The sequence below is a fragment of the Hylaeus anthracinus genome, unplaced genomic scaffold, assembly GCF_026225885.1.
Source record: "Hylaeus anthracinus isolate JK02 unplaced genomic scaffold, UHH_iyHylAnth1.0_haploid 12002, whole genome shotgun sequence".
Classification (NCBI taxonomy): domain Eukaryota; kingdom Metazoa; phylum Arthropoda; class Insecta; order Hymenoptera; family Colletidae; genus Hylaeus; species Hylaeus anthracinus.
In genome coordinates this window covers 10851975-10871204 of record NW_026534349.1, presented here as the reverse complement: position 1 = coordinate 10871204, position 19230 = coordinate 10851975, and the positions used below count along the sequence as shown (strand labels likewise).

Here is a 19230-nt window from a genome sequence, read left to right as displayed (position 1 = left end):
TCTGTGTATAGTTAGATGTTTTTAGGAATGTCCGCTTATAACATTAAGAATTTACGAACATTACATTAAAAAGTGCTAAAACGTAAATAATAATAGCAATTATCAATTTTGTTCAATGTATAAATAAAAACAATTCTATTAAACGAAAAAACTTTGTATTAACGATAATCATCTGAAACTATTTCTTAAGCCAATGATTCTTAATCACTGCGCCACGAATAATTGTAATGCCTTTTTATTTTTTGTGAAAGAAAATTAATTATTCTTATAAGTAATAATCGTGCAGAAAATTTCGCAAAATTGTCCTTACGAATTTTATTGGGATTGTCTTTATTAAAAGGTTAAGAATCACTGTTTTAAGTTTTGCATAAAATAAATAGAGAAAGATGAATAATTAATTTTATTTCTTAGATATTTATTACAGGTATTTAGCGCTCTAGGCAGATGTAAACTTGTTCGTGAAATCGATGAAACCCAGTAAACGTTAATCTAATGATTATTACAATGTTGTTTATATCAAAATCATTTTCTGCCTTTGATACGGAAATGGGAACCTATTTATATGAGAGCATTCTTACCATTAAACGCGTTCTACATTTCGTTAAAGAGAATACTACTAATGTTAATTATTATACCTTACTTATCCGTTCTAACTATAGAAATGCCTATTATGTAAATTGTTTTCGTTATTTCAAAAGAAGTTTATTTTATTTCCAAGAATTCGCTGTTTAAATATATGACAGTCAAAGAAAAATGCCGGTCAACTTTTACACATTAGTAAACAAAACTGTATTACTTATCTGTACAAGAATAAGTTTTATTACAATTCGTAGAAAGTTTATTCCATTAAATCATAGAGTAAATGTTTTGTAATGGAGATGCTTATACAGAATCAATATTTTCCGAATTAAAATTATATGTCTTTCAAGCTTAACAGATCAAAAGTCCTTTGATCCGTATTTTTCGCTGATGCTATTCAAATTGTGTTTCTAAAAAAAACATTATTAACATTTACATAAATGTAACGATATTTGTTGTCTTAAAAGTAAACTATAATAATGAAAATTCCTCGAAAAGCATCCACATTACTTACAATAAATTAATTACTCTATAATCGTCAAAAGAAGAAAAAACACTGTTTGGGTATTATTAACTTACGTTTTCAAAGTTAAAAATACTTCTATTACCATTAGAATTACATTGACAAGGCAAACAGAAAATATTACAATTACTCTTTTTTTTTATTATAGATGTACTTTAAATGCAACAATTTTGTTAAATCATGTTCATACTATATAATAATTATCGTGTTATAATTAACATTTTTTTTCGTGACATCTGAAATTTAGATCTACGAGTTTAGAAACTTAAAAAATATAAATACATTGTCAGATATTATTAATAGACAAAACTGATAACATTAAAGGTGATTTTTTTTCTTTTGTTATTTTCTTCTTTTTTTTTTACTTCTGATGAATGTAGGGTAATATTGCATGAAACTGACTGTCGAATGTCCTTAATCTTGCCTCAATACAGGAATGTAGAACAGCACATCAAAATTTTACATAAAAAAACCAAATTACATAATGCTTTCATAACATACATATACATACTGATAAACTTGTCCATTTCTTTATGATAGTCACTTTCACTTTAGAAGATATTAAAACTGAATAATTGATTTAATTTCTTCAGTAGTGACCACCAGTTTGTTCTTGATATACTTCAATAACATCATCATTTTCCATTTCAAGCTGAAAAAATAATTATGCGATATTAATTCCTATTTTGCATTTCCAAAATGTTTAATTTAGATACTTATAAAGTTGTAATTACCTGCTTTGGTGTTTCATCATCATTAATTCTTTTACCATCAAAAAGAAACCTTAGAGATGTCATAGGAACACCCTAAATAAAAGTTGATAATTTATAAATTTCTTTTCTGCCTATAATGTACATTTAAATTCGACTTGCTAAACAATGTACAATATGAATGATAAGTAACTTTTTGTAACACATGAAATAGTATTATATTAAACATTTTGTAGAAGGAACAGTACCAAAATTATCAGTTTAAAATAAAATTGAAATGTTCAGTTACAAGTGTGGTTCTGTAAGTTATGACTTTACACACCTTGGTGTTTGTAAACATTGACAAGACCTTGATTTCAAATGTATTGATACGTCAGTCACAAATCAGATACATGTCTTACAACTAATAATATTTAAATTGCAAACACAGATACCACAGGCATAAATTATTTAATTTCAATTCAAGATAATTTAAGCAATTGTTAGTATAGAATAGCATTAAAGAGATTAATCAAATTGAAATCTAGTTACGAGCATTCTTGGATGGATTCAGTGCAATCATTCAAGAATTAAACTACGACAATGTTACAGTAAATTTATGTGTTAACTAATATCTTACCAAACAAAATGTCTGACAATATTGCGATAATTAATTTCCTTGGAAACCAAGTAAAAATTACTTATCCATACATTTTGTAGAAGGTGAAACTGTTTTACAGAAACTTGTGAAACCTCTAAAAACTACCTTAAGATAATGTATCCAGCGTCAAAATATATAAAGTACTGTCTTATTTTAATTGTACGCGTATATTTTAAACGAAAAGGAACTAACCACACGATCGCTATACGATTTCTTCAGTTTACCCATTTGAGTAGTCATCTTTACCCTAAAGTGAATTTCATTGCTGTCCTAAAAAAAAAGTGAAACGATGGTCATGGATTATCATCGCAGGAAGGTGATAATGCGGAAAATGAAACCGGCAGTTCTTACGTTCCCAACGACTTTAAGCTTGATGTATTCGGAATTCGCGTCGCCAGGGCCGGCTTCGGGTTTTTGTTCCTAACACGAAAGGTTAGACCGATTAGATTCGGTGTATGAACGTACATTTTGATATTACGACACATTTGTATCGTATAAAATTATTATTAACGAATCGTCCGTTAAACTGAACAGACTCACCTGGTTATCGGACATGGTATTTAATTAAATATAACAATTCTCGACCACGCGCCAGAACAGTAACCAAACACAAGCACGCAATATGGCGCCGTGCTTTTGTCAGTTGCACAGCCTTCTAAAAATAAAAATTTTAACGTTAATGGCATTTGTGTTCGAAAAGACGTCGTTTCTCGACCATATCGTTTGTTTGAAAATGCATCCTCGATTTTTCAGGATAATTAAATAACATTGTCATATATAATCCAATTAAACATTAAAGCAAAGAAGTTTCATCTTCTCCTTTCTTCGGTTTCTCATGATGATAAAAGCTGATGTAATTAGCTTATGTACCGAATCATTTTCATTTGTACCGTAACGTTCTTTAATTTTCAAATTTTATAAATTATACTTTCTATTGTTATAAATTTTTATGAAATTTGTAACATTTGAAATAACAATATTGTAACAATGATATTACAAATAAATAAATATTTGAAAAATACAAAAAGAAAATCCTTTACGTCCTGTAATTTATTACTATAACTACTTTCTCAATTATTAAAAACCTATATTCTAAAAGTATATTTTGCATAGAGATTATTCTGAAATAGAATTTATATCATACAAATGAATATTTGAATCTTTAATAATTTTGATTTTAATGTGATACAAGTTTTTAAAGAATGCGATTTATGTACTTGGGACGATTGCCATCGATAATACGATAATTGTGTTGGCGTCGAAAATATTTACATACAACGAATTACTTGATAACAATTTATATTTAATCGAAAAATACTTATGCGTTAATTAAAATAAAATTCGTTAACCGATCGATTGCAATAACGTGTTCCTAAAACACTTTATCGATAAGTTTAATGAAAATGCATGCATTTAATTGGAATGTTATTGAAAAAGTGCCTTAACATATATCGTTACATTAGAAGTAGATTTGAGGATCTAGTATAGTTGTGTAAAATACTTACACAGGTTTAGAGTGCCAGTGGAACCACGTATAATGAAGGTAAACTTTATTAATATGTTATTATAATATTAAGAATATTATATATTTAATATTCAAAGCATAATTTCATGGGGGAAAACAATATCCCCATCTAGCGTTGAAAGAGTGTAACTAAAATTCCGATGTTTAGTCAGCGCCTCTATCGCAAAAACGCTCAAGTTTGTCGTAAAATGGTTCCTTTTTCTACTGGTAGATGGCGCTATTTTCAGCGTCTTTTACCGACCTATCGGTATATTACCATAATGTCGGTAAAAAATACAGTAAATGGGGCCATCTACAAGTAAAAGGAGGAACTATTGTGCGACAAACTTGGGCATTATCTCGTTAGATGGCAATACTAAATACCGACATTAGTTGATAATTATTCTTCTTTTTTTTATAAACATTTATATACTTTTATTTGATGTTAAGTATTGTAAACAATAAATTGTACTCGTAACCGTTGTTTCATACATGAGAACATCGTCTTTCACATGTTTCCTTAGCAAAGAGTACGACATTCGTGTAAGTTGTTTAAAACCTCATTGCAAGAAGAATAATGGTCAATAGATGTTTCTCTAATTTAATTATCATGTCAAATTGCTTGTAGCATAATTACAAGTTCATTATCGAACGTAATCAGCTGGAATATGCAAATATTTCTATTGTTAGTAATGTTTAGTAATGATCCCACTAGGAAAAATAATTGGACCTTTTCACCGCTAGATGGCTATACTGTATTTTGCACCGTTTTTTGAGAAAAGAATCTTTAGAAATAGATTATCAGGCCACGTATCAAACTCTATCAAACTAATATCAGAGGCTAGATACAGGAAGGTCATTTCATATAATATAAATATAGATTTACAGCATAAGGACTGTATAAGGAGATCCAACTCTCTAAGAAATATATATGTATATATATGTATATATATATATATATGTGACTACGCTATATATGTCATATGTGTATGTGTGATAATTAGACTGCGCAACTTTATGCAAAATAAAAGCTTCGCGAACGTGCCTATAAAAATTTAATTGAAATAGGAATTTATTTCTTCTGCAAATATTATAACAGGAACTTTACTTTCAATCTTTTTTATATTCTTGTATATCGTTTGCATTTTGTAGTTCCTTGCACATTCAAATTTCCTATAAATGCATAAAAATCCGCAGTCTAGTGATAATATATATATGATAATATACTGTATATCGTAGTCTGTGCTCACTTGCGCCGCGAGTGGTAGAAATATTCATAACTTCAATCTCGAAATTTTGATAACACTTCTACACTTCACAGTTAGGACTCCTTATACAGTCTTCATGATTTACAGTTATCTTTATAAGACTATGGCTGTTTACTATATCCCCTTCTCTTCCCTGTTCGAATCTTCTTGTTATTAGCCTGAAAAATTCATCGATCTTCTTAGCTCTTTTTGTCCGAACCAGTTCGAACTTGCAGTTCGTAATGGACGTTACATCTATGGCGAATAGATGCTAAGCAAATAACTCAGGGCCGACGCAAGGCAGGTTCAGCGCGTTCGTCGGAACCCGTCCACGCGGTCTACGAAAATTACCGAATTGAAAGGCATCGATTTTGATTAACTTTTTACAAACTGATGATATCATTAACAAATACAATACAAGACAAGCGCTGATTAAATTGAAAGGAGTGACAAAAATCATCAAAGTATTATTATTTAATATTCATATTATAAAAAATATATAATATTGGGTTGTTCAGAAAGTTCGTGCCAGTTTCTAAGAAAACTTCAAAAACACGTTTGAATTTTAATATATATTTATTGAATTACATAGGTGCCATTTTGTTCCACAATTTTTGCACCTTTTCAGGGATGTACACATGTTATTTGTTTTCAACCATTCCGATATATTCAGACCTGTACCGCCTACCAAAAATCGGCATGGACTTTCCAGACAACCCAATATGTAATAGCATTTGTAAATAAACAATTCCTCGTTGTAAAATTTAATCGTAGTATTTGAATGTGAATCCAGGCCCCGCAAAAGGTCACGCCGGCCCTGGAATAACTGATGCCAACCACTGCGTATGAAATTGTAGAACGCCCCTTTGGCCCAGAGATGGGCAAAACCCTAGGCTTCGAATAAATCTGAAGTTTTCCAATATGTTTGTCTCGTTTCTTCTGTTGAACATTTTCCAAAGAAGGAAACGAGACAAACATATCGGCAAACTTCAGATTTATTCGAAGTCTAGGGTTTTGCCCATCACTGCCTTTGGCCCCTGTGTGGCTGTCGTATCTTTCAGTTGATTGGTCGAACGCTAGTGGAGACGTGCGGCTGCCGCAGCGCGGCATGCTCGTGGTTGCGATTTCAACTTATACCTCCTGTGAACGCGGCCGATGACGGTCGGTCAACAAAACTTTGTAATTCGAACGAAACTCACGGGACAGTTCGGATCACGCGTCGCGTCACGAATGTTTCCGCTTTCCGTCGGAGTTTCTTAAAACAAGTTTTCCGTGTGTGGTTTTCATTTTAATAATAAAACGTGCGAGCGAAATTCGAAGTAATTCAACGGTGATTGCCAGGTGTTACCAGGTGAATGTGATCGTTTCGTGCTGCGTTACCTGGGACTTACCTGAAGGGACAAACGGAACCGAAGAAAGCATCGAAACTTTACAAGTTTACAATTATTATACAAAATCCATTCTACTGTGTGAATTCAAGTGCATCGACAAGGATTTTACCATTTTTAACACGCACGATTTACTACGTCAGAATCGGTCGCATTCTTTCTCACAAACGATCTGTACACTTTTTTTTTATCGATACAACGACTCTCGAATGATTACGATTCTCAGCTCGTGCATTCACCTTAGTTTGACGACAATTACAATGATCTATCAAATCTGAACGTGTTTTACGCGCATACGGTGCACGGTCACGGAAATGCAGAATGTAAGGACGAACCGTAAAAAAGTTTTCGGGAATACGTTAAAATTAATCTGACGATAGAAGCGTTAGACTTGATGCGTCGGTCTGAATGTAAGAAGAGGAAGTGCCTACACGAAAATCGAATGGAAAACGTCACGGATGCTACATGATCGGCAGTTTCACGAAAGTAGGAGGGACTGCGAGTGCAAGTAAGAGGAATGTTGTCTCACAGGTGTACGCCGTAATGCTCTTCCGTTACGCCTCTCGAAGGAAAACGTAATCGAGCCTCGAGACTCGCCACGTGAACTCAAAAATGCGGAGAGCGTCCAGGAATTGTCGGTTTTGTTTCGCGTGACTCGATCGTGCCGATTCTGCGACGTTCCGTAGTGAAGTGTTGAAGGAGGTGCGAGTGACAGAGAGTGGTTCGGGCAGAATTTATCAAGGAACATGGAGTTGCCATGGAGAAATGCGGTGGCGGACCTGTCGACCTTCCTGACCACGAGGACGCGGATTTTGTTTGCCGCTGTTTATTTCATCTGGATCGCTGGAAGCGCCTGCGCCACTGGTGAGTTTTCGCGCCCGTTTTCGTCGTATACATCGCGTTGTTTCACGTTTTTCGTCACGTTTACGCGATATCGATTCTTATCTCAACTATCGTTACAATATCGCACGCCGACAACCAGAGATCGGCAGAATTTTATTCGGGGGAACAGACGAGCTCTGTTAACACGTTGAACGCCTCGTCACCCTCGTATATGGGTGACAGTGCTTTTCACTGAGGAAGTAAGAAAATTAATCTTGGAAGTTAAGCGTCAAAGGAAACGGATTTAAATGAAATTCATAAATTTTTATGAAGTTAGAAAAATAAATATCACGATAGACGTTCGAATAAGTAGATTCCAATAATTTGAAAAATATTTAATCCTAGCAGAAATTTTCAAGAATATTTGTTTGGCAGTCGACCTGTTAAGGCCCCATACCGCAGTGCGCGCGCGGTAAGTGGGTGTATTTTTAATAATTTTTTTCCGAGCAAACGATGAATGTTTTTCTTTTTTTCATTGATACCTCTATCCAATATACAGGGTGATCCATCCAAGTAAGACCACCTAAATATCTCCTCTAATTGTGGGGGTACAAACAATATTTTGTATGCTATTTGAATGGTTTGAAGAAACCATTCTATTGCAAAAGATTTCTTTTTTCTAGGGTAATTTTTTTTTCGGAGTTTACAGGGTTATCGATGTTTTTTTTTTTGCGTGTAAATGTATAATTTTTTTTTATCGCATCGTGTAGCTGATGTGAAAATACGTTCAGATATGTGCATTACGTGACCTTGAAATGATCTTTGAGTTCAAAAATTAAATGGAAACGAAAAATTGTTGTCTACAACATTCTCTCAAAAAACGATTCATCGTTTTCATATTGCTGTAAACCCCACTGACAAAAATTCAGGCGATTTTCAAAATCACGTCCGTGTAGATCCTGATGGAGAGACGCGTGATACGGATGAAATTTTTGTTCACACAGTTGACATCATTTTACCTGACTTCGTACCGGCGAAGAATGATCGCACGACAAACTATTCGCGAGTTTAGCTCGCCGGTAATTGTCGTCGTTGTAACGTACAAATGGTATTCGCTTTGTCACGAGACTGGCACGAGAACAGGATACACGCTCAGCGTTTACGATATCCATGACGAAGACGAAGGTTCGACGTGAACGTGCAGCGACAGGGTTGAACGTTTCCTGAAAGGGGTCAGGCCTGATATGCAACGATTTAAACATTGGAAACACTGCCGAGTAGAAGAAACGATTTCTTGGCGTCTGATCAAATCCTTTTCGCGTACAACCAACTGGTAAACGAACGTTCGATTCGAACCAACGGTTTCCCTTTCGATCGACTTAATTGTCGCGATTAATTAGAAATTCCAATCGTAATCGTAATCCCATCGTTTCAAGTTGTGATTACGAATACGACCGTATTTTTAAAGGTTTACAGCCGTAGAAATTCTTTAACTCAAAACCGACATCAATTTCTCACATTAAAAAAACTTAGAAAACCATGCTTTCGTCGAAATAAATTTTTGTAGAAAAGTTACCCTATCCATCTCTATGGGCACGAATTTTAATTGAAAATTTTTCATTTTTGATTTCGACGAATGTATGATTCTCTAAGTTTTCTAAGTTTTTTGAGAATTTCTATGGCTGTGAAGCTTTAAAAATACGGGCTGTAATCGCAGAAAAGTTTGCGAATACAATTTTCAATCGTGAACGCAGAAAAATTTGCGATTACGATTATAATCGTATTCGTAATCGCAACTCGGAAAGATGCGATTACAATCGTAATCACAACTCGAGAACATTCGATTACAATCGTATTCGTATTTGCGATTACGATTTGGCCCATCACTGGATTTATTGCCACGGTATCGATGGGCCAGCGCGCATAGTGTTCGCGCGCTGTGCAATGCACTTGATTATGAATGGTACCAAGGGCAGATTGTACGCGAAACGTTAATGGGCTATAAGTTGCTCTGTGCGGTAAAACGACCGCCAAACATCGTCGCGAAATTTACGTCTGTTTTTATGATTGGGCCGAGGAAGTAATGGCCGTGTTCCTCGGCCATGTAAATTACGTGGATTGGATCATCCTATCCTAATATTTATTAGGCGTAGAAATTAATTCTGTGCCTCTGTATTTCATAGCTCTAGTTTAAACCGATATAATCGAGTTATATCAACCTTCGAATACATTGATCTCTATTATGTGATAATATAATATATTATTTCGCGAGCATTGAAGTATCAAATACAGTGAGTGTAGAATGTATTCGTACACCGATCAATTTTCCAAAAAACTTTTCTGTGAAATTGTAGTTTCTTAACTTCTTTTTTTATAATCGATGATATTTTACATATTCTCGGAAGTCTCTAAGATTAATCTAGTCCGAACAACATTTACTAGTTAATATAATTTTTGTGAAATTAACAAAAAGATGCGAAAAGTGGGTGAAAGTATAAAAGCAGTAAGTGTTTGTACGATTCTTATGACGAACCATTTACAGTAGCGTTTGTAACGTAAACACATTAGTTTATTGCTCCGTGCGAATTAGAAAACATCAAATTTCCAGGAAAGTATTAGGTTGACCCGAAAGTTTCTTTCGTTTTATCAATAATTAATATATACATAATATTTTATTACTGTTGCATTACTGTTGCACCATCGATGTCTAAAAAATTAGATTGTCTATTTATAGAAACACTGCCACAGAAAATAATTGAATGAAACTTCGATCCCACTTCGAATACCTAATAATTTAGTTAATCGAATCCTTGGAAAAGTTACAATAACTATGAAATCAAAAGGAAATCCCACGAAAGAAGTATTATATACTTATAAATCAATGTTTTTTTTTTTTATTCTATGAATTTTACATATCTTTTTTGGAAATTGATCGGTGTACGAATACTTTCTGCACCCACTGTAAAAATAATTTCAGTTCAAACAAATATTTCTACAGCTGATAACTCTAATTCGAATCTTCGGCTAGGAACGAGTACAATTTCATCTTCAATTCGTTCATTTTATTCTTCGTATTAGTATCGATTTGTTATTTATCGAGGAAGACACGCGGAGGATCCCTCGATGTAGACAACGAGCGATCCTGTCCGAAATGCATTCATATCGATGGACTCGAATCAAAGCACCTGCGGGGATTCGCACGGAGATTGTCGCCTCGTACACTGGGGGAAATAAAAATCTACGAAAATCTCCCCCATGATGTCCGAGAGCGTGGCGTAGGAGCCGCCCTAATTGAGATTTATTACGACGTTAATCCGTCCAATTGTGTGAACGAAGTTAAACCGTTGACCTCTTCGTCGACGATTGCAAAGGATACCGAGCACGTGCCGCGGTCCCTCGCCCGTATATCGGTATAAATAATGGCGCCGCCGCTAGCATCGTGGAAAAATCTGTTTTGTTTTAGTCTAAGAGCTGGCTACGAAAATCAGGAACGATGAGGTGTAGCGAAAATTTATATCTAAAAACACTCCTTACTAGATAAAATAAGCCCCGACCAAGACTTCTGGCAATAGCTTTACGCGATTTCTACAGTTAAAGACTACAACTACACAAAATTTCAGGGCTGCGCTCAAAACATTTTATTTTGATTAAAAATTAACATGTTTGACCGCCCGCCCACGCTTTCAGTCTCGGAAGCGACTTCTGGCTGCAGCGCTATTGTCTTTGTTATCTAGTAAGGAGTGTTTTTAAATACAAATTTTCGCTGCACCTTATCATTTCTAATTTTCGTAGCCAGCTCTCCGTCTATTTCTACCTGTCCCTGAAATACTTTGAGAATCGAGAATTTAATTTTCATAGCACAGTGTACAGTGTTCATCAGAGAATAAGAACAAGGGCCTCAAATAACTCATCGATATAAACGGTAAATAATTTAGATCTTTTCTCAACGTTTTTCCGTGCGTCTTTATTATTCGGTCGAACATAGTTGAGCATAGTCGAGTGACTTACGGATTCGCCTCGCGCGTCTTTTATGTACAAACGCTTTCATTGCTGGTGTACCCAACCGATAATTAGTATTAAAGCGCGCGTGCATCCGTGTGCCGTCTTAATTGCATGCGTATCGACGCACGTGACCCTCACGTGCATGACCGTCGTTAAAAAGCGCACGATGCACGAACGAGGAAAACGATATATGTATACCCGAGACCCGTTCAAACGACGGAATTCCATTTCTGTACGTGGAACACGCCCGTGATTTTGTACGGATGGGGGAGAATCGTTGATTAAATTTTCCTTGAGACAATGTGGGCCATTGATAAAGGCAACTCCCCCTAGATAAGAGATAGGAAACGAATTCAGAGAATTGGGCCAACGCACGGACAACTGCAACAGTTACTTCGCGTTGTTCTGTGGTTTAGGGTTGGGGACGTTTCAGTTTTTAGCTTGCCAAATTATTAGGACTTAATGCTTGAATAAAATTGAAATTGTATTATGCATTGCGTTAATCATTCAGTGCATACAAAGTACGAAAAACACAAAGTACTGTCATAGTAGTAAGTCATTGTTCTATGGTTTAAGATTGAGGATGTTTCAGTTTTTAACTTGCAGAATTATTAGGAATTAATGCTTGAATAAAATTGGAATTGTATTATGCATTGCGTTAATCATTCAGTGCATACAGAGTATACAATATCGCAGTATGAATAGAAATAGTGATACTAACTGTGATATTCTTATAAAAGAGGACAAAATCACTTGGCGTAAGTTTCACGTGCAAAGTGCCCATGAAAAATTGTTCAAAAAGTTAGAAGACTCTTGACTGTATCTTCATCGAATATCATTCTGTATCCGCAGAAGTTTCCGAGTTCGGAATAAATTTTGCATAAAGTAGAGAATGAAGTAGAATAAAGGTCGTTTAGTATTTTGGACGGTTCTCGAGCGAAGAAGTGCCTCGAACAGCGGCTTAACGCCATAACAAGGAAGCCGACAAAACGATTAAAAAAAAAACAAAAGACATAGTCGAGCGTATGGTTTCGCCAGCAAGCAGTTCCCCCGCAGCAGAAATACTGCATACGAAAAATTGGCATGCACTTCGTGCCGTCGTCCCAGGAAAACGAGCATTCTCCTCTTTCCAGGTCGATGGTCGACATAATGTAGCCGAGTAAAGGGCATGCGAATGCATTCTGGTGTAAAGGTAAATTGTCGAACGATCCCGAGGGACGAGTGCACGGAAAACAGAGACGTTTGGAGTTCGGTCGGCACCAGATCGAATTGAATCCTTAAATCTTCTGTAAGAGGGAATATTCGTGTCAATTTAATACCGATCTTCCTTCTAACGAATCGAGCAAATTCGCGAGAAAACACGAGCCTTAGGTTTCGATTAAAGCTCTGCAAATTCACCGTCTGCTAGATTGGAGACTAGGAAGTTTGGATATTCGAGGCACTTTGAGATGAATTGAATTTTATTCGAAACGTTCGCGGACTAACTTTTTACTTCTAGAAAGAAACTCGACGATAGAACCTGTTATTTGCTCGTTGGAACAACGAAACGGAGAGATCCCACGGGTTTAAAGGGTTAAAAGTATCGGGATCGATAATAATAAATTAGCATTCTCACCACGCCTCGGTTGTCTTGACAAGAGACTTATCGTAGAATCGACATATTCCACTCTAAAAACGCTCGTTTCGCCGAGTTACAGCCGGTAATGACTTCCTGCTTCGGTAACGTATGATGAACGTAAGAAGAGGTGTCGCTCCGGGGGTTGAACGAATGATTAAATATTATTATGATTAGTGGGAATAAGATGGTCACGCGCGAATATGTATAGGGTGGTTTTGGTGTCGGGTTCGGTAGATCGACGGGAAGACGAGATTTCTCGTGTTTCCAGGTCGTTGTGGTCACCATCGCGCGATATATCCGCGGATAAAAAGGGCGGCGTGCTACGTTCGGTAACCTGTACCGTGTAAAAGGTGACTGTTTGCTGGTGTGGGTGCACATAATGCCAGGAAAGGTATCTATCACTGGCGTCAGCTCAAACCGTAGCACAATAGAGGACAAGGGCCTTTACCTGGTCCTCGAGCAGTAGGCCCCCTCCGCACTCTTCGTGTATTGGCCTCCGTTCCACTCTACCATTTTCTATAGCGTTCCTCTCGCTTTGCCAGGTATCTCTGCACCTTTTCCCTGTCGTGGCATCGCCCAGCGATGGCTACGAACGAATTTCAAAATGCCTCTCGACTCGCGAGTCGTCGTACATTTCATTAAGCGGAGTCCTCGACCGATCTAGCCGAATAAATCGAAGCAAGAATCCGTAAAATATTAATATTACAGCAAAATCATATTTTCGATCATTGTTTAAACAAATATTGTTAACAATTAATTTAACTATCGTCAGAAAATAATATATAGTTGGTCCAATCAATAGATATTAAAATATTGACAAATTCCTCGCGATTAATGTCTCGAATGAATACTTATTCTGAACCGTGATTGTTATTAATATTTTATGGAAGTATTATTAATCATTTTTGTTACTTATACGATTTCAGACCGATTTAACGTTTACGTTAAAAATTGTTCAATATTTCTTACGGTTCCAGAGATATTAGCAAAAATATAAATAATCATTAAGGATAAATCATACTATGTTTTGTAAATGTAAAGTAATTAATTCAACTACGTAGTTATCAGATAGGTTAACAATCACTAGAAGTAACAATATGGTTGATTATAGGTCCAGCAAGCATGATTTGCTTACCTAAAAATGTTTAGCAGGCTCGAGGTTTATTTCTAATTTTATTTCAAATGTTTCTCACCTGACAATGGAACGCAATTAATTTTAATTTCTCAATTGATCACGCGAGGCAGCTGCATTTTGTAATAGCTAAATTGACGTTATCTATCTACTTGCATGTCGTTACTTGGCAATTGCACCCCTTAGTCTCGTCTTTCATCGTAACCACTTCCGAGTGTCGAGTTCAACACTCAATAGGATAAATAATTACGTCAGCAATAAGTGCCAACTTTCGAGCCTTCTATTTCTCAAACAATTTCGAATACAATCTAACAGAGATGGGCAAAACCCTAGACTTCGAATAAATCTGAAGTTTGCCGTTGTTTGTCTCGCTTCCTTCTTTGGAAAATGTTCTAAAGAGGAAACGAAACAAACATATCGCCAAACTTCAGATTTATTCGAAGCCTAGGGTTTTGCCCATCACTGCAGTCTAACGAATCACTTAAACCCTCCCTATTTTCGCATGGACTGCGGAACACTTAAATTTTGAACAATGTTCCTGACCTGTGTTGGAGAGCAGGCTGGAAACTTTCGACACCCTGGATTTCCCAAATCTTGACCTCTCCGACAACGTTTATGACTCGTATTTGGCTAGTACCATACCTGCAGCTTTTACAGGTCGTACCTGCACCCTTGCAATTTTTATACGCCTATTTGGACAATCTCTATCCAACCTCGAGTCTCTTTTAGTGATAGGAAAATTCCTATTTACGAGTTATTAATTGATTTTATTACTTCTTAAACAATCCGTCCATTTTCACGCATGGAATCCAGAAATAATCCTCGAAACGTGAACGTTGTTGAAATGCAACGATTGCCACTTTAAGGCGTTGAGGAAAAAGGTCTGTTTTTCCTTAAAGCAGAAAGAGGGACGGGGTCCTAGCAGGGACAGAAAGCGACGACCCTCAGTCCGACTAAATAAGTCAACCGATACGGGTCGTTGAGAATTCGAACTCTTCTCCTTTGGCATTTTGTATTATAATCGTTAAGAAAATAAATTTCTAACAAGCCTACATTAATCAAATATGGTCTCGATTCTTTTCTTTTTTCACAATTTCTAACACCTACTACTTTTTTCTGAAGATGAACATGAAGACGAACATGAAGATGAACTTGAAAATGAACATGAATTAAGGATCTCCAGCGTTCCTCGTCTCGATTCTTTTCGTTTTTCACAATTTCTAACACCTACTACTTTTTTCTGAAGATGAACATGAAGACGAACATGAAGATGAACTTGAAGATGAACATGAATTAAGGATCTCCAGCGTTCCTCGTCTCGATTCTTTTCGTTTTTCACAATTTCTAACAGCTACTACTTTTTTCTGAACATGAACATGAAGATGAACTTGAAGACAAACATGAAGACGAACCTGAATTAAGGATCTCCAGCGTTCCTCGTCCCGGCTCGTTCGTATCTCTTACGTGCCACACGGTATCCCCGGGCCCTTTTTCCACGAGGCGTTGCTCTCTTGCCACGGGGACGAGGAGTACGTGTCTGAATGCCTTCCACACTCGTCGACCGGATGTCCCCCGTTCCCTTCCCCTCACCTTCTTTCCCCCTTTTATTTCTTCACCGCATCATCTTCATTATCGTCATCTTTTCTCCTTCGGCAGCTTCATTCGTTTCGCCGCGTTACACCTTCCGTTTCTTCCCGAGCTCCTCGCGTTTCCGATTGCACGCGGTGGCCGCGACAAAGGGAAACTTCGCCGTCGACGTTCTCGTTCGAGGTCGCCTGCACGGAGTGGAAGATAGGAGAAAAGTTGGCGAATGGAATGACGAAGTTCGCGTATAGAGAACGAAGGGGTTCGAAACGAGGCGAAAGCTCCGAGCGGAGGCACCTGTTTAGTTGACCGTCACCCGTGACGGAACAAAGTGAACCGTGACTGGATAATAATAGGCTTTTGTTTACGGGATCTGCGAATTCACTGTCTCGTTGGAACTGGTGGATTGCGGACTGAAAAGTTTAGATATCGGGGACAGAGATGGTTAGAATTTTATTTGAAACCTTAGGAGAGTAATTGTTTGGCTTTTGGGGAAGAAATTTTTTGATATGACGTGGATTATTAACGTCAGCAGTGGTGCATAGATTAGGACATATTTAAGGATGCATTTGGCTCGAATTTGAAAGAAATTGTGAAATAATCGTTGCAAAGTGATTATTTGTAGATTGCACTATTGATTTATGACCGGGATGAGCTGTATTGAGAATGGGATTAAAGCGGACGTCAAGAGTATAATGATAATCAGTAATGAGCATCAGAGTTGAGCTATAGAGAATTAATATTATTCTGCGTCATTGCAAGTGGTTATCGAATTCTGAATGAAAATCAAAACTGGTAGAAGTATAGAGGATTGTGTATATCAAGAATGTAGATTATGAGTGTGTGATATGAGTATAATGAGTATCGGAGTTACGTTGCGAGGATTAATATTATTCTGCGCCATTGCAAGTGGCTATCGAATTCTGAATGAAAATCAAAACCGTGTTAAACACAGCTGCATCGAACGAGCCTAGTGTATCCCGCTTGTATTCGTCGGTAATCGAAAATATCTGCCTCGAAACGCTCGCTGAGTAACGGATAGAAGCATGAAGGGCTGCGTATTATTGTTATCGTAACGTCTGCTTGCTCAGGTGGCAACGATCGACTGCAATGCGAGCACATACTTGCAGAATGCATTCTACTAGCGTGAACTTTTGTTGCCATACGAATTCGCACGTTACAACACCTTTTTCGCATACTCCGAGTAGCACGCTTTATCACCTGCAGACAGTTTGCTTCCTTGAATCACAATTTCACCGTTCCTTGTCCCGAGTGAAAGATTATCGTTTACCTTATCTGCCACAAAACGGTCCCATTGAAGTAAAATGTTATTTGCTTTTTTCTGTGCAAGGTCCGTCTGGTTTTATCAGCTGCAGACGGTTTATTCGTCGAAATGAAAATACATCGTTCGGTTTATCAGCTGTAGAGAGTTTCTCTCGAGAGAACGATCCACCAGTTACCATTTACTTTAATTTATCGGTTAAAAGAACTCGTTCGTTGAAACAAAAACTTACTTTCTTAAATGAAAAATGCACCGTCAACTATCTCGAAATAAAGATCCGCTATTTAATTTACGAACCGCAGACGTTTCACGGAATTGAAAATACTCCGTTCCCTTTCTTCGAGTGAAATATTTACCGTTTGCATAAAGGCAAGTCCCAATCGAGTGGGATTTCGAGGGAGCGCGAACAGAGGTTCGGTTGTTCCAGCATTGTTCGTCGCTCGTTAAGGGGACGTTATCTCGACAGAGACGGAAAATACGGTTCCTTTCGAGGAGTTTCCTAGTCGTCGTTTGCCATAATTCCCATTATTATTCGCCGTGGAGGCCTCTAAGCGCGTAAAGAGTGAGGCTGCAGCGGTTCCGTCGTCTCATGGTAGCTGGTGCAGAGGCCACTGACCGCCCCCGGCAAGGCTTTCTCGTCTTCCACTTCTTCTTTTCGGTTTTGTTCTTCGTCTCCTCGCGTAGGGGCACACGCGTGTGCGTGCCTTCGAACGCACGTAAGTGCTCCCGGTGCCGTCCGATCGGGACGAGTTCCTTTATGGAAGAATAGGCGACCAACTGGAACGACGGACCGCGAGCACAGTGCAAACCTTTGACGACTATCCAACGACCTGAACCCCGTGACGGTTCGATTCCTGTACGACTGGAACGAGATAGGAATGAAAGAAATGTTTGCTTACGTTTTCAATTTTGTGGAGCGGAGAAGCTAAACTGGATTAGGCTTTTCAATGGAGGGGAGTCAAGCTTGCGAAAAGTTGCGTAAAGTTTACGGTGACAATGCTTTACAAGAACGTCAGTGCCAACGATGGTTCACGAAATTTCGTGCTGGTGATTTCAATCTCAGCGATGCTCCTCGGCCAGGAAGACCCATCGCGGATGATGATGAGAAAATCGAAGCAATAATTAAAAAATTACTGGAGCTTGAATGGGATGCGTTACCACATCCATCGGACTTCCATTTGTTACGCGCTCTTCAAGCTTCTTTGCGTGATGTAACGTTCGATTCCGACGAGGCTGTTAATCAGCACCTTAGTCAGTTTTTCGCCGACAGACAGGTCATTCTATAAACGAGGAATTATGAAACTCACTGAACGGTGGCGAAAGGTTATCGAACAAAACGGGCTATACATCATGGATTGATCTTTGTCCTTTATATAAATAAATAACATTTGAAAAATCAAGAAAAAATACTTCGCGACTTTCTCGACAACCCAATAGAATAACTTTCGAAGAAGTTATAAAAACAAGGTAGTACGTACTCGTGAACAGGAGTTTGGCTATCCCTGAAAGAGGCAGAAGTTTCGATAGAGATGCTGTAAACGCACCCCGTCTTTCAATCTCGTCAACGGTCCGGAGGAAAAATATCGCATAAAGAATCCTCGGTTTGTCCTCGCGCCACGAGACCTTCGAGTACGGTCGTCTTTTTCGCGGGAAGATCACTCGGGGGCCGAGTTTTAGCTGATGTTGCACTCCCTGCCTATCTCCTTTGACTTGGAAATGAACGCCAGGCGAAAGATATCTGGTTCGCATAGATGAATATGTTTCACTGGGATCCGAGGATTACTCTCGGCCCTTTATTTGACGTTACTCCCGAAAATAAACGATTCGTTCAGCCGAATTTCGACGCTGAAACTTCCAGCAGGGAGAAATAGAGAGTGGACTTTCTAGCAGTGACTAAAACCGGACACAGGGGAACCGTGCGCGAGCAATGACTCGATTCAAAGGAATCCTTTCAAGACTCGATACGCGCCGCGACCGTTGCCTGATGAGACTATTCCACGAAGAAGACTGGACACGCCGGGAATTTGATGGCGGGATCGATGCAGGTTTCCGTCGATCCGCGAAAATACACCTGGAATGTTAACAATTATTTTTTTTTTCTACGTGGAGGAGACGGAGCTATTTGTTGCAGCTATCTTCGTTTATGTAACTCGAGAGAGAGAGAGAGAGAGAGAGAGAGAGAGAGAGAGAGAGAGAGAG

General features: G+C 37.7%; 2 protein-coding genes across 5 annotated transcripts in view; one reads left to right on the top strand and one right to left on the bottom strand.

Annotated features, from left to right (window-relative positions):
* Positions 1-377: 377 nt before the first annotated feature.
* On the bottom strand, positions 378-3114 carry LOC128892075 (small ubiquitin-related modifier-like). Its single transcript, XM_054152172.1, has 5 exons — positions 2993-3114; positions 2804-2872; positions 2645-2722; positions 1837-1908; positions 378-1754 (listed from the first exon to the last, which is right to left on the bottom strand). The coding sequence occupies exons 1-5, from the start codon at positions 3005-3007 to the stop codon at positions 1692-1694; spliced, it is 297 nt and encodes a 98-aa protein (XP_054008147.1). The 5' UTR covers positions 3008-3114; the 3' UTR covers positions 378-1691.
* A 3243-nt stretch (positions 3115-6357) lies between these two features.
* The window catches only part of LOC128892036 (protein sidekick), a 48883-nt gene continuing 36010 nt past the window's right edge, over positions 6358-19230 (top strand). For all 4 annotated transcript variants that reach the window (XM_054152080.1, XM_054152078.1, XM_054152079.1 and 1 more), the window contains exon 1: positions 6358-7455. In XM_054152080.1, coding sequence (XP_054008055.1) covers positions 7338-7455 — 118 coding nt within the window. In that variant the 5' untranslated portion in view covers positions 6358-7337. The remainder of the gene's footprint in view (positions 7456-19230) is intronic.